The sequence below is a fragment of the Rhinichthys klamathensis genome, unplaced genomic scaffold (genome assembly GCF_029890125.1).
Source record: "Rhinichthys klamathensis goyatoka isolate OS25496 unplaced genomic scaffold, OSU_Roscu_1.1 h1tg000280l_1, whole genome shotgun sequence".
Taxonomy (NCBI): Eukaryota; Metazoa; Chordata; class Actinopteri; order Cypriniformes; family Leuciscidae; genus Rhinichthys; species Rhinichthys klamathensis.
The window spans coordinates 641,200-667,593 of NW_026606799.1; the positions used below are offsets into that span (position 1 = coordinate 641,200).

The window sequence follows — 26,394 nt, forward strand, 5'->3', positions numbered from 1 at the left end:
TTCAATGTTTCACTTTGACTTAAATTCATATACGGATATTAATTAATTACATGCAGATATTATTTTTAAATATACAATGTAAAAACATGTATGTACACAATAGTTGCATTGTATCAAATGATTTATTTAAACTTAAGTAGTAATTAATATGAAGTGGAACCAATTTTTCGGTAACACTTTACAATAAGGTTCATTAGTTAACATTAGTTAATGTGTTAACTAACATGAACTAACAATGAGCAATACATTTGTTACAGTGTTTATTAATCTTTGTTAATGTTAATATACAAATACAGCTGTTCATTGTTTGTTCATGTTAGTTCGCAGTGGGTTAACTAATGTTAACAAATACAACCTTTGATTTTAATAATGTATTAGTAAATGTTGAAACTAATATTAACTTAATAAATGCTGTAGAAGAATTGTTCATTTATGTTAACTAAGGTATAGATAACTAATGTAATTAACCTTATTGTAAAGTGTTACCAATTTGGCTTATGCAGCCGTTTTAATGAAATTTCAGTTTCAATGAGTCTTCCAAAATTATTTAATCAGAAATATCACACTGCTTTCTTACCAATTATGTGTGTTTTTCAATGTTTACTTTGTTTGTTTATGTAAGATTGTATGTTCTTTTGTTTAGACTGAATTGTTCTACATGGGGGGTTTATTTATTTCATCCAAACTTATATCAGCCGAGCTATTCCATGTTGACGGTGGCTCCTCATTGGACGACTCATGGCCACTTTTTGCCTCCAAGATTACAGCCATATGCAGGGGCCAGTGCCTCTTTACACATAAAGCATCAGGAGCTATAAGGACACAGGTGAACATAGAGTACCACCATTTATATGGACCAAACCAAACAAGTTATTTTAGTCCTATTTGGTATTACCAGCAATCATGGGCTTTCTCTGCCAAATGTTGCTCCAAAACAAGTCCCAGGATTCAGTCACCATGAGATGTCTAGTGAAGCAGGCCAGAAGGGTTCACCAGCCTGAAGGGTGAGCTGCACTGGGGGAAACAGTGTTCGCTGTGAACTGAGAGCTTCCAGACTTTGTGAAAGAGGATCTAAGGCGGGTGTAGGGCACTTACCCCAGCACAGCTGTGAGGATCAGTTATCAGAACGGGAAGTTTTTAGTGCGAGGGAACCCTCATGGCTGAACAGGAATAAAGGTTGGAAAAGAAGGTTCTGCAAAAGGAGACAAGTCTTAGTGTGAGTAAAAAGAAAAGAAGAAGAAGAAGAAGAAGCAAAACAGTGTAATCAGTGTGACTGTAATATCTATCAGTCAGTTTATTTGATTGGGATTAAAAAAATTAAGATAAAAAATTATAGATGATATAATTGATATATATAAATTATATCATATATATATATATATATATGCATAAATTATATAATCTATAATCACTTAATTCTCACCCTTAATATGTTTGGTTACATTATATAGATGATGATGTAAAGAATAAATGTAGTATGTAAATAGGAATATTCAGAGAATGCTTAATCTTAGTCCCAGGCTAAAATGCATGTTTGAGCTGTTTTAACTGAAAGCAACTTGCACTGACATATCTTAATGTCAGTGTTATTGTTTTGAATCAAGATGCACACCAGTAATGTTTTTTTTTTCACGCACGTTTATAAAAGCTTCTTAAATGTCCTAATTGAACAAAGGCCTAATCCAGGTTTAATCTATGAAAGACTGTGTAGATTTATGGAGTGTTTTACATAAAAAATATATTATTTTAGTCGTTGTACTTCAAAATTTCATATTTAATTAAATCCGTTACTTTTTAATATTTCTTTGTAATTATTAGTGAAATTTGTAATTTCTGAGTGGAAATTGTTAGTTTCATTTTTTAATGAAACATGTGTATACTGTTATCATATTCCCATCTTCAAAGTGCCCATGATACTGTACTTTGTGATACAAAAACAATGTATTTGTTTTCGATATGTAAAAAAAAAAAAAAAAAAACTTTTCATAACAATTTATTTGTTATTGCCAACAAGGAAAAAATACACATTTGAAATGAGAATGAGCTATTATCATAAAGTCTCTAAAAATGTAGGTATAATGTCAGGAGAAGCCACTAATACCACTCCAATAGGCCCACTATTGATAGTCTTTGCATTGAATGATTGTGTTAACTGGGTCATTATGATATTTGTACAAATATTTTTGATATTTGTGGGAAAGTGTCCCAACCTTTATTTTATTTATTTTATTTTTTTGCCAGGAAAGAAGACTCACTGAGATTAAAATCTCTTTTTCGGGGGTGTCCTGCAAGATAGGCCGCTAAGTTTACATAGACAATTTACATCAAAGTTACAACACACAAACATAAACAAATCTCATTACATAATTAAAAATATAAAAATGCATCTGGTTACAAACATTTACACACATTAATTTACTCTGATGATTATCTAATAAATATTTAAATTGACCACAAGATACTAAATCTTTTAACTTCATCTCAGAGAAGATTCCAATCCGATGCGACGGCATATTTAAAAGAGGTTTTACCCTCCAGACTATTACTCCAGATTTCCAAGGAATTGATCCTGAGTCATTTGCTAGGAATAGGAGATAAGACATGCCTTTGGTTAAAGCGTGGGAGTCAGTGCATCGTTTGCATACGTCAGCTCACCACTGGCTTCTTTTTTTTTTTTTTTTAAATCTGGCCATATATCCAAGATATAAGATAAATACATATCATAAACCATCTAAAAGGCACTGCTGAACATTTGACCTATAATTGTTGTTAACAATAGGTGCCACCAGAACTTGAAAAAGGACATCCATGGATCACGGAAGCAGTGGACAAACTTTGTTCATTTCATAAGCACACCCAGAGTGTCCTGATAAATGTGAGTGTGCATTTAAAAATACTAAAACTTAAAAAATATGAATAAACAAATAAATAAAAAAGCAAAGAACACAGGAAGGTGGTTTGAATGATTTGTAAACATTTATTAGAGCACAACATCTAAACAATATATCTCACTAAATATCTCAAAATTCTACCACTGACTACGGCATTGTAACTTACTGTACGGTAAGAAGTAACTTGTGACAAACAAGGTTTTATTTACCTTTTCTTGTTTATATATAAACAAGAAATATATACACAAGCAAGAAAAGAACAAGAAAAGAATAAAACAGTTTTTTCACAAGTTACTTCTTACAGTGATAGAATAAAATGGAAATTTAAAGTAAGTTTACGTATTTAATGTTTTCTTTGTGTATTTCTAATACTTTTTTGTTGTTGTTGCAGATATTAAACACAATACCAGAAGAACTGAGCCCATAGATGAACTCTTTATGAACACCATCTATGGAATTCAGTTCTCAGGGCTAAGTGCTCAAAACATACTTTGTCAGCATTTACCAAACTTAAAAAAAAATATGTTTGTTTTTTTAAATTACACTCATATGGTAATGATAAAGAAATGCTGTTGCCCGTCAAGTGTATTAAAACGGTTAAATTCCACTCAGAAACCCAAACCGAAGGCTTCTCAAAGCTTAAAAAAAAAAAAGAAAAAAAAAAAAAAGCCATGAATACACAAACAAGAAGCTCTGATCTTTTGACCATTTCAGAGCTCAAGACTTTTGGGTTGTTGCAGCTTCATCAATCTCTGGGGAGGCCAAAGGGTTAGTGATGTAATCCAACTCAGGTTTTTGTCTCAATGTTATCTCCATCACATATTTGTTTAATGTTTGATCATTACTTAACTGCTGCGAAAAAGCACTGAACTTCATGTCCTTAACTGAGTACCTGCCACACCTGAGGACTTTCAGGAAACTGTCTCTTCCCAATAAACGGCACTGAACCAGTCGAACTGCCCTGATGGGTGCACAGTTGGAAACCCCCTCTGAAGAACCAGAAATATCTATTATTTTTTCCTGTTCTCTCATGAACTACATGCCACATTTTGATTTGATATAAAAACTACACACGTGTAAGTGTACAACTCTGACATTACAGTTACATTATTAGAAATCACATAACAACACAATAATCTTTTTTGTATTTTATATAGCCAGTAAAATATTTGTTTTTTTACACACCACACATCTCTCATAATTAATTTTACAAGTATTTTTCTCCCAATATACATGTCATACTAAACATCAAATACTTATCTGATAAAGAAAGACACGCTTATCCCAGCTTGTCAGGAGCAACTTCATAGCTATCTCTCATTCTGGTACTATCATGGATCAAGCTGTTGCTTTAAAATCCACAATCCTTATTTGCCATTGGAGTCTCCAGTAACTCACATGTAAAGCCAGAGATGAGTGCTGGTCTTGTGACTTCATTCTGAATATATGACTTCTGATGAGTTCTCTCAGCTTAAATATCTCTCCCTCTTACACTCACTCACTCACTCACTCCCTCACGCTCTTTCAGTACCGTAAGCCTGCAATCACTTCCCAGTAAGAAGGAAGCAGTGGGAGGGAATCTCCCGCCCCCTCATAATGAATCAATACAAAGCGCTTCTGAGGAAAAACATCTCACTGGTTCAGCCCTCAGTTCCCATAAAACAAAAAAAGGGAAAAGGGGAGATGGAGAGAGAGAGAGAGAGAGAGAGAGAGAGAGAAAAAAAAGGCTTGTCAGCGAAGGAACTAGGAATTCCCCTTATTGCAAAAGAGCAGTTTCATGACAAGAGCCGTGACTGGCAGAGACTGAGCGCAATGTGTTTCCAAAGGAAATGGAAATGGCACATGTGGAACCTACATTTGCAAAGTCATGTTTACATATACTGAAATCTCAGACAAAAATAGTTTAAAAATGGTCAAATGGAATTTTCTGCTGATTGATACATGTATATTGCATCATAATGAGGTGTGGTGTCAAAACCATGAATACAGTTGTTCCACTCCCCACACTACTTCCATCTATCGCTTACTGTAAAATGAAGTCATTGAGCATTTCACACCCTCCTTCCTGAAACAGATAGTTTCATTGATGGCTCGCTATTTAAACTACCTGCTTGTGCGGATATGATGGTTGTTTTTCATTAGCCTTCATTTTGTATCTAAAGGAAACATCAGCTCAGTTACTAATATTATGATGGAAATAGTTTATTTGTGATGGAATGAGAACAATTGGCATAGCGGTAACCTGCAATTGTTAGGCTACCTTAAATGGTTAGCTCACCAAAAAAACAAAAACTCAGTCGTCATTTACTCACCCTCATGTTCTTCCAACCCTACGACTTTCTTTTTTCTGTGGAACATTAAAGAAGATATTTTTTGAAAAATGTTTTTCTGCTTCATACAATGTTGTTTTGGACATTCTTCTTTTGTGTTCCACAGAGGAAACAACATGTGTTTCATCACTTCAAATGATGATATGGAAATTATTCAGTAGGCCTATTTTTTTAATAAAATGTATAAAAAATGTAATACGTCGGGTCAGAGGTCACTCTTTAGCTGGACCTCGACTTGTGTACGGCCGCTACCGAAGGTCAATGATTATAGTTGATAAAATTATAAATATGGATATTGTTATATGGCTTTTATTAACCCCTTGGAGCCACATTTGGATTAGGCTACTTTTATTATGGATGGATGCACTTTTTTTGGCTTCAAAATCTCAGGTGCTACTCTCTATATATTATTATTTTAATTGTCTATATATTATTATTATAAAGATTGGAAGAGCCAGGATATTTTTAATATTACTCCGATTATGTTTGGCTGAAAGAAGAAAGCCACATAGGGCAAGTAGCCTAAATTATGGGATAATTTTCATTTTTGGGTGAACTAACCCTTTAATGATTTTGTGGCTGGCCGAATAATTGAAGACATATGATATATGCTATGGATGAAATCAGTTACAGCACATTTTATGAAGGATATCAAGTACCAGAGCAATAGATAAAGTTAGGATGTTGCAAAGTGGTTTTTATTTTATTTATTTTTAAATCATTTTGAAAATCTCCAAATCATTTGTATGTCCTTTCCATAAGGAGTGAGGGTAGGGTCAAACCATCCATGTGCAATGACTTGAAAGCTGACGGCCACAATAAGGGAATCTACTTTCAGAGCAAATTCTTTCTGCTGGTGGGATAAGTTGCAATTGACATTTTGCACAGACTTCAGAAACAGACCTGGCTTTCATGCTGCTGTTTGAACACAGGGGAAATTGGCTGCAAAGGTCACTGAGCCCATTTCCTCTCCCCCTTGCTCACAGAGACTCAGACCTTTACAGCACCCACTGCTTTTTACCTGCACTGTATTTTAATAGTTGCCATTCTAAAACGCTCAATGTGTGTGTTCTCCTTAGGACAAGGTTATCCGAGGTCAGTGTTCGATGTCTCTGGTGGTGTGATGATGCCTTCCCAAAAACTGATGTCACAGTTGAGACGCATGACTAAGAAGAGAGCGACGAGTTGAAATTAGCAGAAGTGGACCTTGCCTTTATTTCCTGTAAACTGCTAGTGCAAAATCAGCTAGGTTAATGCGGTAGCGGAAATTCTGGTTATTGCTCTCTTTTTTAATCTTATAGTGGTCAGCCCATAACTTATATTAGCATCCTCTTTTAAAATTCTTTCATGAGTTCTTATAATTTCTAATGTCATTTGTTGCAAGAATGATGGATGATGTTCAATACTTCAGTTTACTTTATTGGCCCATTCAATATTTTATTGTAATTCTATTGTAATTTACATACTCTATTTTCACTATAATCTTACTTATTTTAGACAACTTTCCAATTACACAGCATGCTTTGGAAATGCCAATGTGCTGTTAATTAAAAAAAAATATACAACTGAAATTCAATAATTGGGGAACATCGGAAATGTTTAGGTGACAATAAGGACAACTTCACAAACGTTGAGCAAATTATTAGATGTAAATTAACGCTGTCTTCAGTTGTTGCTTGAAAGAAGAATAAAAGTGATGTGTAGATAGGTGATTGAATTGTTTTTTTAAGCCTTTAAATATTTGCTTGGTTATGACTATTGCTCTCATGAATTTGTTCTAGACCATTACACATGGCGCTATAGTGCCTTGGAAGTCTGACTTAAACTTGTTTCCTTAGTTTCTTTCAGGCTATTAAAAATGCAGGCCGTGCCGTAAATGAAACAACTGTTACAGCAGTTGTACACGCAGACTCCAGTTCTACCATACAGTCAGAAACAAATGAGGATATGCTGTTGAAAATTCTTAGGCCTAATTATATTTAAATATGTAGCCTGTATTACATCAAGGAAATGTAGAGGTACGAATGTTTTTTGTGCTTTACATTTCATGTGAGTAGAGGGGAATGAGGAAGCAGACATTGTTGCAAAACAAGTTGACATTTCATATTTAAATATCACATAGCAGATCAGAGATTAAATCAATAATTAAAAAAAATACATTAGAATCAGAGCATTATTGGAACAAAGAAAAAATGGTATATTTATATTCAATATACAATCAAAAGTTAATAAACGAAGGCGTTGTGATGGGAGCAGGAGAGATTAAATGAAATATACTCTTACGGTTCTAAACAGTGCTATTCGGATTCTTCGACTTTTAACAGCAGAATCCTTTTCACACCAAATAGAACCCTTTTATAAGGTTCTAAAGAACCATGCTTTGAAAGTGCTATGTAGAATAGTGTTATAAAACACCTTTTAAATGATAGTTTATGTTCATTAATATTATTTTTATGTTATTTATTAATATTAGGCCTATGCTTTTTACCACTATAACCTTTATTAGGGCTTTTATTTAATCTGTATAGCAAAAATCACAGTGCCTAACAGTTGAATAGCTACATTAATAAATGATAAATAACATTGAACATTAATTATTGCATAAAGAAATATAAGACAAAAAAAGATGTAAAATATATTCACAATCCTGATGCACTTTCATTGTGTGTATTTTGATGTAATTACTGTAAGTAGCAATTTCTCTCTGCAGATGATGAGCATTTTTAAATAGTAATTTTAAAAAGCAATTAAGTTTATGAAGGCTAAAATGGACAGCAATTCACAATGCTAAAAAGAAAATGTGATAAAAAGTCATGGGACAACTTTAATGTTTTTGTGGCTGGCCTAATAGGCTAATTAAAGACTGATATAATATCATTTGGATCAGTATGAAATCAGTTACAATTTGAAAGTTAAATTTATAGGCATTTTAAGAAGGATATTAGGTAGGCCTACCTAGGCTATTGTGAGTGTGACAGTCTGTGGAGTTAGATGGGCTCAGAAAATACATAGGATGAGGTGGCTTTGGATTTTTTGACAGTTAGAAAAAAGGATATGAGTATGAGAATATGACATAAGGAGAATGAAGAATCTATCAAATTATGGTAGATTTTGCATAGTTATTTAGCTAGCTCACTAGCCTCTGGGCTGTGACGGACTCAAAGTGGATGCTAGCGAAGCTAAAGACAGACAGTCTCATGGTCGCCGATATTGTAAACAGTAGGTGGCGGTAATGCACTAGTGTAGTTCTTCATCCACTGTTTAAAAAATAAAGAAGAAGGGAAAGGAGGAAAGGAAGTCGTATATTTGCAGTATATTTGCAGTTGATGGTACAACCAGTGTGTGGTCGTGACAGGTGTGCGAACTGTTTATTTTTCGAGGATGAATTGTGTCGAAGCTCTTTTGTTTTGAGACGAAAGACCGCGAGCTGCCATGCTGCTATAACACACACACTGGAGGTGGGAGGCAACCGTCTTTAAAAATACATTGAAATATTAAAAAAGTGACAGTTTGTGTTATTTTCCCACCAGGTAACTTTAAAGCAGGATTGAATTACATCATGTATTAAGAAGTTTTGCTAGTTTAAGATGGTGTCCTGGCTGCTAACGTTAGTCTTGTCTTCAGCTGTTCTAGATGGTCTCCCTGCCTGGCTATAGCTGTAAAGTTCCCAATACCCATTTAGGCCGGGAGAGCAGCTAAGACTGGTTTAAGATGTGTTCGTAGCAGCACTTTGCATGAAGTCTATTCTAAACGTCAGAAAATAACCCGGAAGGATTGTTGTGTCTTGCGAGCAATCAAAGACGCATTTTGATATCTTGAAAAACAAAGGTATGTCATCGTTTCTCTTCCTACAGTTTTCACATGGGATCTACTGATTAACCACACTGAGAAATGACTTTAACGGTTTCAAGAGTTCCGCCAAACCGGAGCAGAATACAAGATCTGGATCTTATGAAAATGTCGTAATGTGACAGTCTTCCTACATGGTGCAGGTGGTTATTTTGTCAGTGTCAAGATGCCACGACTAGAAGAGGTAGCTAATGTTGTCCTTAGGGTGCCCAGTATCTTGGTGTTGGACATGCTGTATAAATGTGACATTGACAGCTTCACGGATCATCTCAAAGCAAGGACTGAAGACATGCTCTTCAAGTACAAATATGTCATCTGGAACATATATTACTTGGGTAAATATTACATGATTATTATGAGTCAACGTTATATTGCAGCATAGCTCAATATGCAATGTATTACATTGTTGTTGGGTCTGTCCTGCAGGTCACATAGTAAGTGCTGTGGTGCTGCTGTTGCCACTTGGACATATTATCCAGCTCTACCTGCATGTTCTCTGTGCCCTGCTGCTTTACATGGGTCATCAGATTGTCAGGTAAAAATATAAACGGGATTTTGGTCATTGCACATTTTTGAAGGGTGGAACTAAATATGGTAGATTTATTTGTTTGAAGATTTTTAAAGGGTTTTATTTTGTTGACAGAGATTATGTAAGAGGTGAAGCTCAGTATGGGTATGATGGGGCAATCTTTCTGGACTCTCCAGCATTGAACCGGTTCGTGACTGCGCTCACCAGTAAGTTACGAGTATCACAACCCTTACGGTGATGCCTTAAAGCATTTGGACCTTTAAACTACTCTTAAATATGTATTAGTTCAATTGCATTAGATTACACAATATAATACAGTGGGCCCCAATAAAGTTTGAATTATTATGCTAGATCCCTTCTCAAAACAATTTTTTTCATGGCTGTGTAAAGTCAGTTAATAAACATATTCCACAAAGTTTGACAACCAGAAATCGTCGAGACTTTCTGTTTTAGTCTTCATTTTGAACAGTTTGTCTATTGCTTAATATGGAACCTTGAAACATGCCAAACTTTATTTTGTGAAATATTTTGATTAAAAAGTGTGTTTGTGCTATATATATAATAAATGCCCGTGATTTCTAACATTCTTAATTGTGGCTTAAGTGTCCAAAAACAATTTTGTGTATAGCCACTACATATAACCATTTTTTAAATGACTTGCTGTAATAACCAACCAGACCACAAATCATGATTAATCACATCTAACATAAAAGTTTGTATATGTATATGTGTGTGTGTGTGTGCATATTTTATATATATATATATATATATATATATATATAATATATATATATATATATATATATATATATATATATATATATATATATATATATATAATATATATATATTTACAAACATTTATGTTTGATGCAATTAATTGTGATTAATCAATTTGACAGCACTATATGTATTTATTTGTATTTTTGTATGGAGTGTGCAATGGCCCAGTTATCTTTGAAATTTTTGTGGATATCAGTATTGATTATAACTGTCTTTTACTGTATGCATCTGTGTGTGATCATTTGCAGGTCAGATAATTATCAGTACTCTGTGCGCGTTCCTTATGCGGACTCAACGTGTGTGGCTGTTCTCAGCACACTTGCTCCCTCTTCTGGCACGTGTGGTTTCTGTCCCTTTGTACTGGCTCCTCACGCTCTCCTCTGTGTCCATGATGATCACAGGGGCCGAGGTTGCCGTCTTTCTCCTCGCCAACCTCTTCGTGCCATACAGACTGGCCAGAGCCACTTACAGAGAAATAATGGAAATAGAGGTAAAACACTAACACACCTGCATCTCTGCACATACATCGTCTCAGCTCTTCTTTTCTCAAACTGTTGTTTCTGTAGGTGACTGAGTTATACAGACTGATGGCAGTCGGAGTGTCTCTCTGGCATGGCTTTGCTGTGCCTGTATTGTTTAGTGTCTTTTGGTTTGTGCTGTTCGGAGTGCAACTTATCACCAATTTTGGCACTATCGCTACTGTCCAACAGGGGCCGCTCCTCTACCTCCTGACCAGGTAAACTACAGGGTGCTCAATCTGCCATATGAAATGTGAATTGAATCTGACGTGTGTGTGTGTGTTTTACAGTGTTTCTGAATGCTGTGCTAGCCCATACTCCCTGCTTGGCCTAACATTTGTGGTGTCTTATACGGCTCTGGGACTCCTGAGTCTCTGTAAGTTCTACCTCGGAGGATTCAACGCTCTCCAGAACCATAATGTCATGCACAGGTAAGAGAAGATAGTGTACATTTATTGTGTGCATGTGTTTGCTCAGTTCAAATGTTTATGTTTCTATATATTGTAGGGGTGTGACAGAGGGGGTGACTCTGCTGCTGCTGGCCTTGCAGACTGGGTTGTTGGACATGGCAGCTCTACAGCGGTGCTTTCTGCTCTTCATCATCCTCTTCATCGTTCTCACATCTACTCTACAAAGCATGAGTGAGATCACAGAGCCTGTTGTGTTGGGGCTTGGAGCCAGTAGAAACAGGTATGCAATTAGGGCGGTAAAAAAAATTCTACCTTTCGGGGATTTTTGGGGCCCTTAAAGGGTTAGTTCACCCAAAAAGAAAAATTCTGTCAGTAATTACTCACCCTCATGTTGTTCCAACCACGTAAGACTTTCGTTCATCTTCGGAACACAAATTAAGATATTTTTGATAAAATCTGAGAGCTGTCTCACTCCTCCATATGCTTTAATGTAATTGAACAGCGCATATGTAACAGCGTAGCGCTACGTCAGAACACGAGCCTACGTTCTGACGTAGCGCTGCACTGTAATCATACGTGAATTCACTCTGAGGCCCACATAGAAGAAAACGAATAGTTGAATAAAGTCGTTATTTTTGTTTTATTTGCGCACAAAAAGTATTCTCTTAAAGCAACACCAAGTAACTTTTGCTCTGCGGTCGCCCTACAGGTTGGAAGCGGAATTGTCCATTACCACTGTCGTAAATAATTTAGCCTACCGCAGCCTACTGTTGCGCACACACTCGTTGTTTATCCAGCACCGGCTTTGGAATGAACGGTGTCCACAGACAAGGTAGAGTATGTTGCATGATTTCATGAAAGTATGATGTATTGCGACATCAGAAACGAAGAAAAACTAAATAATGACTATTGTAACGCTTGACGTAAAGCAAGTCAAATTCTTATGTCTCATTAGAACTACAGAAACGCGACCCGATCTGGCAATCTTACACAGCGTGGTTATAGCAGATATAGGACCGCAAAACGAATCCAGAAGTGCCTTTCACCCTGTTACGACTTAATGAACCACTGAAACGATTTTGGAAACATTATTTTAAGGAAAAAAATCTTACTTAGTGTTGCTTTAATGTTGAGCCACTGTAGTCACTTGGACTATTTTAACGATGTTTTTATTTACTTTCTGGGCCGGCAAGTTTCAATTACAATAGAAGCATATGGAGGAGTGAGACCGCTCTCAGATTTAAAAAAAAAAATCTTAATTTGTGTTCCAAAGATGAGCGAAAGTCTTACGGGGTTGGAACAACATGAGGGTGAGTGATTACTGACAGAATTTTCATTTTTGGGTGAACTAACCCTTTAACATGCTCATAAAACTCTTGAAACTTTGCACACACTTTGGAATCGTCCATTTAATTTATGTATTTAATTCAAAATATGTAGCTATAACTTTGTTATACATTGTGATTTGTGAAATATTACTTCAATGAATTTTCAGCAGCCATTACTCCAGTCTTCAATGTCACATGATCTTCAGAAAGGATTGTAATATGCTGATTTGATGCTCAAGAAACACCAAATGTTATATTAATGTTGAGAATGATTTTGCTGTCTAATATTTTTGAAGAAACTGTGATAAATTTGATGAATAGAAAGTACAGCATTTATTTTAAATAGAAATATTTTGCAACCTTATAAATATCAGTCACTTTACATTCACTTTTAATCAATGTAATGCATCATTTACTGTACTTTCCCAAACGTACTGACCCCAAACTTTTAAACATTATTATATAAAACACTTTGGGTATTGAATTTCTGGAAAAAAATATAAATGTTTACTGTGATTTTAACATTTCTTGTCCATTATTATACTGTATATTATTTATTTATTGATTAATTTAGTTATTTTAGTACTATTCTGTGTTTATTTTGAGTGTGTTTAATTTGAGAATTTAAGGTTTTTTTTTTGTTTGTTTTTTTTTTTTTGTCTTTCTCTCTCCACAGGAGTGTGTGGAAGCACTTGCGTGGTTTATCTATGTGTGGGTTTCTGCTGCTGTTTCCAGGATTCATGGCCTATAAGATCTCCCAGTTTTTCAACATGGATTTCTGGCTGTTGATTTTGGTCTCTAGCTGTATGCTCACATCACTGCAGGTATGCTCTGTTTGAATTTGTGATTCAAATAAAATTAATTCTCTTAATTTTCAATTAATTTTATTTTAGTGAGATCCCAGCATGCTGTGCTGGATAGTGATCTTTTATATGTCTCTTAGGTGACAGGCACTCTGCTGATCTACAGCCTGTTCATGGTGGAAGTGTGGCGCGGTTCAGCCCTGCCCGGTTTGGATGAGATTGTTTATTACGTGAACGGAGTGTGTCGAGTGCTGGAGTTTGTGGTGGCTGTGTGTGTGGTGGCTTATGGGGCGTGGGAGTCACTGTGGGGAGAATGGAGCTGGATGGGAGCGTCGGTCATTATCATCCACTCCTACTGCAATGTGTGGCTACGTGCCCAGGCTGGCTGGAAAAGCTTCTTGCTTAGACAGGAAGCCGCTCGCAAAATCAATGTATTGCCAAGGGCCAGCGCAGAGCAGCTACGGGACCACAATGATGTCTGTGCCATCTGCTTCCAGGTCAGAACAAGCATAAGGCAGGCTTTCTGCATGCATCAAGTTTTGTCCTCATGGTTGACTTGCAACATATTCAAATGTGCTAGTAGAAGTTGTGTGAGTGTTTTTGTTAGGGGTGTAACAATATATACAAAAATCCAACATTATGTATTGTGGATAGCGACAATATGCATCATGTATCGACATTTTATTTAGCATCAGTTGCAATACAATGCAAGCATATGTTTAACATAATTCTGCAGAATCATGAATATTCTGGTGTCACCATTGCCCTGTGCTTGGTGTTGAAGGACCAAATCTAAGCTTATTCAAGTCCTTTTCTGATGTAATGTCTTCCTGATGTAATACCAAATTTAGCGTTTTCATTTTATTTATTTATTTATTTATTTATTTATTAAGCACTTTTACACAACTGGTCATTGAACAAAGTGCTGTACAAAAATAGAGACAAAAACACAGCCATACAAACACACAGACATTAACGCCACGGTTAAGTGACGACGAAATAAACACCTCAGCTAAAAAAAGCCTACAAGAACAGCTACCATACCCCGTTAAATGCTAAATCTAAAAGGATTTTCTTAAGCTTTTGTTTAAAAACAGTTCATTTAGGTTCCAATCTAATAGAAAGAGGTAGGTCATTCCAGAGTTTTGGAGCAATCGCTACAAAAGCTCGATCTCCAAATCTCCGTTTTGTTCTTGGAGTCGTTAAAACCATATTTTGGTTCATATTTCTTAATCAGATTTACCAAATACAATGGAGCCATACCATGCAGTGATTTATAAACAAAAAATAAAATTTTAACATTTATTCTGTAATCGATCGGTAGCCACTTTAAAGTGCTCAAAACTGGGGTAATATGATCTCTCTTACGAGTACCTGTCAAAAGTCTCGCAGCTGTATTTTGGACCAATTGTAAGCGATTAATCAATGATTTATTTATGCCGACATAGAGTGAGTTACAGTAATCTAGTCTTTTAAATATAAAAGCATGAATGAGTTTTTTCGAGATCACGCAAGGTAAAAAATGGTTTCACCTTCGCTATTAATCTCAAATGATAAAAACAAGACTTGACCAATAATAAACAGTTTTAATAAACAGTACTTTTAAGTGCCCCTATTATTCTATTTTAAAGTTTCTTATTTTGTTTTGTAGGTCACCTATAATAGGTTTACATGCATCCAAGGTCAAGAAACACTTTAATTTTCTCATAATATACATGGCATCACCTCATTTCTTACAGTGTCTGAAACGAATGGATCAAGTATTCGGTCTCTCTAAAACCCTCCTTTCAAAGGGTCTGTTTACACCTGGTATTAAGATGCATCTTAGTCGATCGGATCACAAGTGGACAAGGCTTCCAGAGGTAGTCGAAAACGAAACGCATTCAAACAACCACAAAAGACGCCTACTCACCACCTACTGACCTAAGCCATAAACATTATGTGAAGCATGGTAGTCATTTAACCTTCAACGGCTGAAGACCTAAGTTTGAAAATTACGTGAGCTTTTTTCGGCCATTAGATCGATAGATCTGAAAAAGCATGTACATTTTCCCGCCCATAGATCCTCCCCATGAAGAAATCAGGACAGAAGTGGTTGAAAGTGGACAAAAGAGACCGATTAAAACACCGGGTGTAATCGGGAATGCGTCTCCCTCATCTACTTGTGATCCGATTGACCAAAACACATTTTAAATACAGGTTTAAACGGCCTAAGAGCCTACTTTGCTCTGATTGGTCAGATGGCCCAGTCTATTGTGATTGGTCTACCACTTACAGCGCATGTCTGAAACGAAACACCCATTTACCATATCTGAATTTCAGCTCCGGAGGCTTCCTCCACGCTTGTAAACACAGTGATACGAACAGTTAACATGGCAACAGTCAATATCTGCAGCGACCAGTGAAGACCATAGGCTGGCATTATGCAAATTTGTTACAAACTTAAGTAGGTTCGAGTAGGAAGTAAGACTGGAATTACTGACGACTCGTTTCAGGCAGTTTAGAATCGCTTCTTTCTTTTGGGAGACAATAACTCCATTTGTCGAGGGCCCTGTTCCAAATGGAACCCTAAGCACTCGCGGTCTTCCTCTGAGTCCGCACTTTCGCGACGTAACGCCGCTTTGAATGTCGGGAAGAAGTCTGCTGTGGAGTCCGCATCAGCGTGGGCTCAGCAAAAGTGCGCATCAAGGGCGCAAATCGACCGCAGAGGGGGCGCTCGCGAGCACTCTTCTGAGATCTAAAAATGACAAATGGGACACACTGCGGTCTCACGGACTTAACGGACACGCGCACGCGGCAGCTATTGTAAGTCCACAAGACCGAAAGTGCACATGAAGTGTGCCATTTGGGACAGGGCCAATAACTCCATTTGTCGTGCACTTTGATATTTAAAACTATCAGAACTTTTACACTCGCAAACAGCCAAATAACACACTACATGAAAGGTAACATCCGAAAAAGCATACTAGGGGCTCTTTAATGGCTCACCATATGTGTTAGAAGTAATCATTTTAAAAACTAACCATTTTAACTTTATTTTGGCTCTGTGTGTATGAAACTGAATCGTGACATGAGTGTATTGTTGCATACCTAGTTTTTATACTTTAAATGTAGCATAACATAAATGATAACAAAATAGGATCCTAGGGAAGATCTTCTAAGTAATCGACTTAAACTTTGCATCACAATGATGAGAAAATCCATTTGAACCTTTTTTTCCCTAACCTGCAGGACATGACATCAGCAGTGATAACATACTGTGGTCATTTCTTCCATGGCAACTGTTTGAGAAAGTGGCTTTATGTGCAAGAGACATGCCCCATGTGCCATGCCTCCATCAAACCCTCCTCGGCCAAACCAACGGCTACGGCAGGTGAAGCTCAGCCGACACACCAAAACCCACCTCCATCAGAGCAACACCCTCGTCCTGAGTCCCATGAGGAGGAGGAGGAGGAGGAGGAGGAGGAGGGGGAGCAGGGAGATGATGTTTGCTCTCCAGAGAGGAACTGTGACGAGTCTGACAGGAAATACCCTAACTCTGAGAGGAATTGTAGCACAGAGAGTCTCCAACACTTGCACTGTGGTGATAATGGTGATTCCCAAAGCGTGGCAAATCCTGTACCAAGCTGCTCATCAGATGGGGATCCCAAAATGGCTTCGCAGGAGCTTGGGGAAGGTGACTGAAACATAAGCTCAGCCGGAGAAGCATAACACAGAGAAACTGCCATTGCAACAAGACAGACTGACAGTGGCAGGAAAGATCTTCGGATGGAAAGCTCAAAGAAAGTGGGACATAGCAAAGGAAGCCATAACAGCAGAGGGTTACAAATAACTGACAGAAATGCAGGAAAAACCTGCAGGTATATGATTTACTCAGAAGACGTCCTGCTCATTGTGTGCTTGGACTGATCCTATTACAGCACCTCAGCAGTGTTAGTTTAATAGATACCAAATGATATTCATTTTGAAAAAAAAATTCTTGACATTTGTTAAGATGTGTAATGTTGGATGATTCAATGATGATTGTCCAATCAGGGGAAGACATGAAAGATGTTACACACACAAACAAATTCATGTTGGGAACTTGGCAGTTAACTAAGTGTTCTTTGGGCATCTAAAGGACTTTTCTGTTTGAGTTATTTCAGATACCGATTATGGTACGTGAGTGAATAGCATTCTAAGTAATGCAGAACTGTTCATATCTGTGCCTCTGACTTTTCTAAATCACTCTATTGTGTGCTTTTATTTGAACTGAAATTATGTGGTTGTGATGAGGGTGTCCAAGTCATGGTGACTATTCTCTCAATTACAATATGGTTTGTGGATGAGTTCTGCCAGAATGAAGGGAGACAATAGTAGACAGAAAATAATAAGACAGTCAATAAAGTTGTGTTCAGTGCACAAAGCGAAGGTCATTGTTAATGGGGAGATTCCAGTTGAGACTACGTTTTCAGAGCAGAGAATAAAGATGAAACGCTTATACAATCACACTCATTAAAAAAATTATTCTCGTTTAAAACCAGTATCAGTGTGATTTAGAGACTGTTCTATGTCCAGTTTAGTGTTTCTTCAATTGCCTTAATGGTTATGATGATTAAAACAACTGAAGTTATTGCTAGATGTTTTCTTTGTGGATTTTTTTAAAGTACTCACTGACTTGCAGACTCCTGAAAGTTCATATCATATTGCATTACCTTCTTTTATGGAAGCTCGTTTCTGCTACAGAATAAAAAAAAATCCTCACAATTCAAGCTTTAAAACACAATTGCGAGTTTATATCTCACATTTTTGAGAAGTAATGCCAGAATTGCGAGTTGTGAGAACTAAAGTCAGAAGTGTGAGATGAAAAAGTCACAATTACCTTTTTTTTTTTTTTATTCTGTGAAGTAAACGAGCATCAATATTCTTTACACTTCACAATATTGGGAATAATTTATCAATCTGGCAAACATGGTGTTTAAAATCTGGTAATATGTTATTTTTTTGCGTAAATTCATCGTAATACTATACTTTTTTGTACCTTGAGGTAGCATGTGATTACCATGAATATGGTGTTCGTTGAATACCAGTATATCAACAAAAAATCCCATAGAGCAGTGGTTCTCAGCCAAAGGGCCCCAAGATGATTTAAAACCAGCACTAAAAAGCCAAAACAACTACAAAATAAGACTTCTTATTGTAATTTTATATTTCTTAATATAAAATATTTTAATTCACCCCCTCAAAACCTGGATGAATAAGGCTGAGCCTAATTCAATTGTAAATGAATCATAAAATCGTAAAACTACATGGACATTTTTTTAATGAATACACATTTTTGTAGTAGCTAAAATGGGGTAGAAATTGTATGGTGAAGTCACCTCCCTTTCACAAATTTCCTCTGTGTGTTGAAACCATAGACTGTAAAAAAAAGAAAAAAAAAGGTTTAAACCTGTAATTGTCTAGGTGCAACTGTGCCAGGACCATTATCTTTGCATTTCATGTAGAAATCTTTCATTTCCAAGGAATAACATACACATGATTCACGATAATCCCTTTACAATTCTCCTTGACAATAACATTAGACAACATTGGCAGCGTTAAAAATTGTATGCCAAATTGTTCATCCAGCGCTCACGGTGGCGCTCGGCTTATAATTGCGCTTTGATTCGCCATTTAATCCGCACGATTAGAAGAAGCAGCGAGAAGTGCTAACAACAAGCTCACGGACATCTTGTGTCAGCACTGACAAACTGAAAGAGAAGTGTACACACATCAGCATTACAGTCACCGACAGGGATCAGGGCCTGTCTGTATTCACACGTTTGATTGCCATATGATTTTTAGACATTGAATGTAAGCTAGATTTTGACATCCTGACATATTTAATGTTACTAGTTTTTATCTAGTTAGCTGGCTAGCTCTCAGGTTAGCTCAGATATTGAGAAAGAGAGCGAGATTTAGGGCGCTAGTTATTCAGGAGCCACTAACTTACACCCAGTTGGAAGATGGCGCTTAAACGAATCCAAAAGGTAAGTAAGGAATTATATTATGATATATTATAAACCAGTGTATCTTTAATTATTTTAGCCATCTAGCAGCATGTTGGCGTAACGTTATTGCTTATAAAGCGAGTGTGTGCTTCTTAGTACAAACGACGAACGAGTTACTTGTAACGATATGTGTATTTAGTATTTATAAGGATATCAAACGAAACGAACCTGTCGTTTTATTTATTATCCCCCCCCCCCCCCCCCCCCCCCGGTCTCGAACTCGTAACGTTACGTCGTATTATAAAATATTTAATTAATAGTACAGATGTCAAATCTCACACATTATCGATATTGAAACAAATAATAATTATTCAAATTATTACTGGAGTTTTCGCGCTTTGTCTCGTAATGTGGATATTAAATTCTTACCATAGGTTGTCTATACGAAACAAAAACCAAACGTCAGGTCTTCTTAAAACTGCCCCTTTTTATTTGACCTTTAGGGACTGCAAGGTTTCATTTGGGATCCTAAACAGTTTTGTATCCATATTATGAAGTAAACCTATCAAACCATATATTTTCCTATGTTTCAGTGTGTTGGGAAATTCAAACATGTCTGTGGTTGTGCAATTGAAAAGCTGTTGATGCAATTTATGACCGTTAGATACCCCCCTGTCATGAAAAACCTTTAGGTGTCTTCCCACCCAACAGACATGTTGAAATAAAAATAAACGTAGTGCTCTTAAAGTGGAGGGCGCAGACGGACATGCCTGTGGGCTCGTTCAGGTTGTGTTCCAGCTCTTCTCCCTCATGACCCCTCTCTAGAACTATAAATACACTGTGCTGCTAAACATTCTATCTGCTGGTTTCATCTTGCTGTCACTATAGTGATAAAAGAGGCCAGCGCCATTATTGACCCTTCATTATGGAGAGTCTGCTGCTTTTCAGTAGTTCTGCATGCTTGTGTTTCATAAAACTCATTCCGACTCTTTCCTGTAGGAATTGACTGATTTGGCACGTGATCCTCCTGCACAGTGTTCAGCAGGTCCAGTGGGGGATGATGGTGAGATCCTGGACTTTACATATATTGTGGTGTTTATGGTTGTATGCATTTACTGTAAACTGATGTTGTACATGTGATCTCTTCTGTAGTGTTCCACTGGCAGGCAACAATCATGGGACCGGTGAGTACAATAAAAAGCATTGCTGTAAAAGCATGTTACTAAATAGCATAATAATGGCAGAAAATGTACACTACCATTCAAAGGTTTGGGGTTCGTAAGAATTTTTTAATGTTTTTGAAAGTCTCTTATGCTCGCCAATCTTACCAGTTATTTGATCAGGAATACAGGGGGGGGGGGGAAAGTATTTTGTGAAATAAAAATAATAAATAATTTTCTATTTGAATATATTTTAAAATTTAATTTGTTCATGTGATAGCCAAGCTGAATTTTCAGTGTCACATGATCCTTCAGAAATCATTCTAACATGATGATTTGGTGCTCAAGAAACTTTGTTGAAAAGAGTTGTTCTGATTAATATTTTTTGAGTAAACCATGATACATTTTTATTCAGGATTCTTTAATGGCTAGAAAGTTCAAGAGTTCAGCATTTATTTAAAAAAAGGAATCTTTTGTAACATTTAAATATCTTCACTGTCATTTTTTTTGTTATAAATTTAATGCGTCCTTTCTGTCATTTCTGTGAAAAAAATAAAATAAATCTCACCCCAAACTTTTTAACAGAATTGTAATTTTTTCCCTTTTTTATATAAATACAGAATGAAAGTCCATATCAGGGTGGCGTTTTTTTCCTAACCATACACTTCCCAACAGATTACCCCTTTAAACCACCTAAGGTGAGAACTTTGGTAAAAAATGTTTTACCCCTTTTTGTGTTTTTTTGTAGGAGTGTATAACCTTGTTTTCTCTGTGTTAGGTTGCTTTTACTACAAGAATCTACCATCCTAACATAAACAGTAATGGCAGCATCTGTCTGGATATCCTCCGGTCCCAGTGGTCACCTGCACTTACTATTTCTAAAGGTACATGCACTATAATAGATGTTGCTTTATTAGAAAATGGTCAGATAGAGCTTGGGCTGTGACTGCGGTGTGTGTATATATGCATACATACAAAAATATATATTGTTAGTGCGGTTCATTTGAATAAGTGTGAACGTTGCCATCTGTACCCTGGTGCGCACCAAACAAGTGGACCCCAGAAAAGATGGGTCTCAGTCTGCTTCCAAATGAACTCTAGTGCGGTTCGAATGAAATATTAACGCAACACGGACTAAAGGCATGTAAACGAACCAAAAACAGGACATGATGTCACAAGATGCGACCCTAAAAAGGATATGCTTCGTCCAAGCATACCTGTTTTATCTCATCATAGTTGCGATGTTGCCTATCACAGTTCGTTACAGACATCAGAACCGCGTCTCCTCGCAGCAGATCTTCGTTTGTGTGTGTGACGGAGGGATTCCTGCCGCTGTTTTGCTTCCTTTACACATTTTATAAGCTCTTCACAAGTTGTCAGTGCCATCATATACCATCATACGTACGCACATACACCGAGCACATTTAGCTCGGCACACAGCCTTGTTTCAAGTTCCGTCGCTAAATGTTTTTGTTTTTTTGTAACTTTAAAAAATTACAGTGTGAACGCTAAGCGAACCAGGACTAAATGTATAATTTTCACAGGACACAACCATCTCTTGTCTCTTGTCCCTTTGTCTTTTCCCGAAGTTCCAAAGCAACTGACACTTGTTGTAAAAGGTCTACAGAGCAAATTTTATCTTCCACAGGTGCAAGACATTTAGCCTATATTTGATGTTACACTGCCAGCGAAAGTGAAACTAAATTACCGGCGTGTACAAAACACACTATACAAATAAACTTGATGTGCCTTAGCAAGTGTAACAAGCACAAACTTCGTTAAATTGAATTTGACGTGCAAGTAAAAAGGTATCTGTCCTACAGCATTTTTCTACTTTACCACAGTAAAGGATGCAAATATAGTATTTAAAAGTGAACGAAAGGAAGAAACTTTATAATCTCCTGCTAAAGTCACTTGAGTGAAGATTTGGGAAAAGAAACAAGATTCCATGTCAAGTGGAGTAACTCATGGAATATTGTGTTATGTGTCCTCTCTGTAGTTCTCCTGTCCATCTGCTCACTCTTATGTGACCCCAATCCAGACGACCCTCTTGTGCCAGAGATTGCCAGAATCTATAAAACAGACACAGAGAAGTACGTACAGACTGAAGCACACAAGTATTTTTACACACATGCATGCATGCGCAAAATTGCGCATATCTGATATGTTGTTTTTAAATTGTACAGTATTTGCTATTTTGTAACATTTTGTTCTTTAATTTTTTTTTTAATTTTTTTTCTTAACTTTTTTAAATTGTTTTATCATTTTTTACTGTTTATTTGTTATCTCCCATCTCCCATTATTTCATTTCGACTGAAAACTGATTTTACTGTCAGAAAAACTAATTTTGTAGTCAGCACCAAATAGAATCAGATGAGCTTGCTACACAGATTACAGCAGTTTATCACATTTAATATCAGCATCAAACCTTCATTTAAAAACATGTTGCAGTTGTAAAAAATATGTAAAAGAAAAAAGGGCACCTTATGTCAGTCTTTTCTTCTGAAGTGACATAGCTGTGGGTATCATTTTAAAATAAAAGGCTGTAAGAACCGCAAGGACCACAGTCATTCGTAAATATAATAGAAGTGAATAGACCTCTCCTTCTCTAACACACCATGCTCTATCAGGTATAATAGAATGGCAAAGGAATGGACAGAGAAATATGCCATGCTGTAGGTGAAGGGCAACTCTGCACTGTGAACATTAGAGGTACTGTAGAGAGAGTGAAGCACTCCGCTTCCGGTGTGGTGCAGCATGAGCGTGTGGCTACAGCAGGTGTGCATCACTAATACATGCTATCACGTCTCTTCTGAAATGACTGAAAAATGCACAGGAAAGTCAGATTTGCTTTTATCTTTCTCAAATGCAGCAGTGTCTTCTGATTTGTTAGGGTTTATTCAGTCCTGCATTAAACCTTACTGTAAGCATGGCTTTTAATCAGCCATAAAGTCTTACAGTAGCATGATGGTTTTGTTAGTTATGTAAAAAAATTGTTAGCTGTAAATTGTAGTGGCTGAGCATTTTTGTTTTGTGTAAGCTAGTTGTACTGCATGCGAAGCATCAGAATGCTAGCAGAAATATAGTATACATTTAAACTAAGCATCTGAAAAATAAGATTTTGTTGTTAATGAAAATGGGCAAGTAAAAAAGTGATAAACTGAAATACATCATTATTAAAGGTGCAGTAAGTAATTTCTGAGAAATGCTGTTGAAAATGTAAATCACCGCCTAAAACATTTTTGCCAATATTTTCTAGATGTGTGTTCTGTGTGTGTACTGAAAAAAATAGTTTTTTTTACAATTTTTTTTCTTTCTTACAATTTAATTCACTAAAAATATTTAACGCAGTTAGCACAACAACTATTTTTTCTGTCATCCTTTGGCTGCACTACAGTATATGATAGATTCAAGTGCTATTAAAACATTCAAGTACGATGAACAAACACCCGAAATGCATGCACAGAATGCTGCTTTAGACAACGTGCCAGCAGCCCAATAAACCTGCTGCTGTCTGTCATTAATGTTAATAAAACAAAAAACGACAAAGAGAAAATCACTCACTGCTCTTTACTGAATAACTTTTGTATCTTTAAGGCGAGACACGGCAGGCAAAAACATAGTTTTTTTTTCACTGGTCAATTTTGAGATTTCGGGATATTTGTCTTAAAAAACATGTCTTCTTTCAGACTTGTGGTGAAAAAAAGTCCGAAATACACATTTAGGTCTTTATTTTACTACACTTTGTCTGTTTGCGTCTGTAGATTTCTCATAAATTCATCAAAAGTTGGCGTTGTAAATCATCCGTTGCTCCGCGATCACGATCTGCACCCTGTCATCACACACACCATTAGAAAGCTCTCTCTCTCTTGTACAATGTTGTCGGATCCAAATATGGTCATTTCCTTTTTATCAGCAACCAATCGTGAAAGTAAAAGGGCGCAAATGCGCAATCTCATTGGCTGATGCTAAATCTTTAAAGCCCGTTTTCTCAAAATGACTTTTCTCTCATACTCAAAGTCCGAAATCTCCACTTCGGTAGCACCTATATACACCAAACTTTCCAGTCTTGTACCTAGTTATATTATGAAGACATTTACAGAGGGATTTGTAAATATATTATTCCTAGCCCGATTTATATAACATTTTATTCCAAAAAACATGGCAAAAATCATTTTTTTAAGGCTATTGACAGTATATTCTGATTTATAGGATAACAAAAGTAGATATCCATAAATCCCTCTGTAATTTTTTTCCCATCTAATATGTGAACACAATGAAAAAATAATTTTGAACCTGGCTTTATCCAATACTCAATTTCATTTTTTGAAATATATGCAAATTAGTGCATATTTTATTAGATAATACCTAATTTGCATATTTAAACATTAAATTACAGAAAACTTGTAATACATTTTTTTCTCATCTTAATGTAGGTAATCAACTGGGAAAGTTTCATGGTGATATCTGCTAGTTAAAAAAATTACCCTATTCACCTGTAGTGTCTCGCCTTAATAAGGATCTTTATTCAATTTATAATTTATGCAGTTAATACTATGCAGTGTTTTGATTATTCAATTTCTGTATATTTACCTGTTAGATCTACCTGAAAATCTTAAAGCACTGTTTACAAGGTTACATGGGTCAAAAACAACGAAAACCCATCCATTTATCCATTATATAGAATCCTCAGTATCAGTACTGGTATCAGTGATGCTGGCCTTCATTCATAGTGCATAGTAAAAGATGCCATTAAACAAGTATTTAAAATATACCCTCTTTAATATATTGTTTCTTCATTATTTTGCAGATTCAATATGTAAGTATTACAAAACTTTAATGGTAGATGCGATTAATTGCAGAAAAAATTGAGATACATTTTTTATATTGATTGAGAACACTAGTTTGTACATACCGGTTGTCCTGTCTGTAAATGGGAGACAAAAGTGGATTGCACTGATTCATCTATACTTACGTGAGCTGTCTGATGTGCCAGTTGTTAGTGGTTTCCTGTGTTGCGTAGCGTGTTCGTTATTTTGTGTGTCGGCAGTCTTTCTAAAGAAATCGCTTACTGCACCTTTAAAGGAGCAATTACATGCTTACTAGAGTCATCAGAAAACTGCTTTTTGGAAGCAATGGCTGCATGAAGATCACTGGATTACAAATGCTTAATGTTTTTGTTTTTTCCTCTTTGCAGATACAACAGAATAGCACGGGAATGGACTCAGAAATATGCCATGTGATGTTGGCTGGACACATTAACAAACTGTTTGTTCTCTCATGTTTTGGACACTGTTGCAAGACCATATTTCTCCATCTGTCTCTTATGGAGGCATAACCCCAGTTTTATGCTCAAAACAGGAATGCAGGCCTGCTTCTGGCCTTTCCACACTACAAAGTCTTGAGATGGACCTCGTCAATCTGACGGAAGCTCATCCACACTCAGCTCTGCCTATCTTTGGTCTCTACCAATCAACCCCTCACTTCACAACACGTCATGCCTGTATGACCACAGTGTATTTTCTCTGAGCCGCTCGGAGAGAGAATGTCTTTAGGTTGTTCTGCTTTTTTTGGGGCCTTACTCCTGGAGTGCATGCAATCACAGGAGAAAAGGTTAGATGTTGTACATCAGTGGGAGATTGGGACCGATTCCTGTATTGTGCTTAATTGTAAAGATTTGCAACATTCGGATCAGCTCTTGGCCCAACCTTACACAGCTGTGACACTGAAATACAACTCACTCGATTGGCTTAAATATCTATTTAAAGTCCCGCTACTTTTTCCCTTCAATAAAGATGCATAACTCGTTATACTGTGTGGT

General features: G+C 36.5%; 2 protein-coding genes across 4 annotated transcripts; both read left to right on the forward strand.

The window, feature by feature from the left end:
* The first annotated feature begins 8,488 nt into the window (after positions 1–8,488).
* On the forward strand, positions 8,489–17,516 carry zmp:0000000662 (RING finger protein 145). The gene is made up of 11 exons (XM_056269072.1): positions 8,489–8,679; positions 9,076–9,405; positions 9,497–9,605; positions 9,714–9,805; positions 10,631–10,872; positions 10,949–11,118; positions 11,191–11,331; positions 11,408–11,590; positions 13,315–13,462; positions 13,582–13,938; positions 16,673–17,516. Exons 2-11 carry the CDS (start codon positions 9,237–9,239, stop codon positions 17,123–17,125), a joined length of 2,064 nt encoding a protein of 687 aa, XP_056125047.1. The 5' UTR covers positions 8,489–8,679; positions 9,076–9,236; the 3' UTR covers positions 17,126–17,516.
* A 1,604-nt stretch (positions 17,517–19,120) lies between these two features.
* On the forward strand, positions 19,121–26,383 carry ube2d3 (ubiquitin-conjugating enzyme E2D 3). 3 transcript variants are annotated; one of them, XM_056268999.1, is made up of 8 exons: positions 19,121–19,452; positions 20,413–20,476; positions 20,566–20,597; positions 21,194–21,271; positions 21,352–21,457; positions 22,573–22,666; positions 23,204–23,285; positions 25,771–26,383. In XM_056268999.1, exons 1-7 carry the CDS (start codon positions 19,429–19,431, stop codon positions 23,250–23,252), a joined length of 447 nt encoding a protein of 148 aa, XP_056124974.1. In that variant the 5' UTR covers positions 19,121–19,428; the 3' UTR covers positions 23,253–23,285; positions 25,771–26,383. The 3 variants fall into 3 exon arrangements, with proteins under 3 accessions (XP_056124974.1, XP_056124976.1, XP_056124975.1); XM_056269001.1 differs by lacking the exon at positions 23,204–23,285 and having other exon boundaries at positions 25,771–25,841; positions 25,935–26,383; XM_056269000.1 differs by lacking the exon at positions 23,204–23,285 and having other exon boundaries at positions 19,122–19,452.
* Positions 26,384–26,394: the final 11 nt, after the last annotated feature.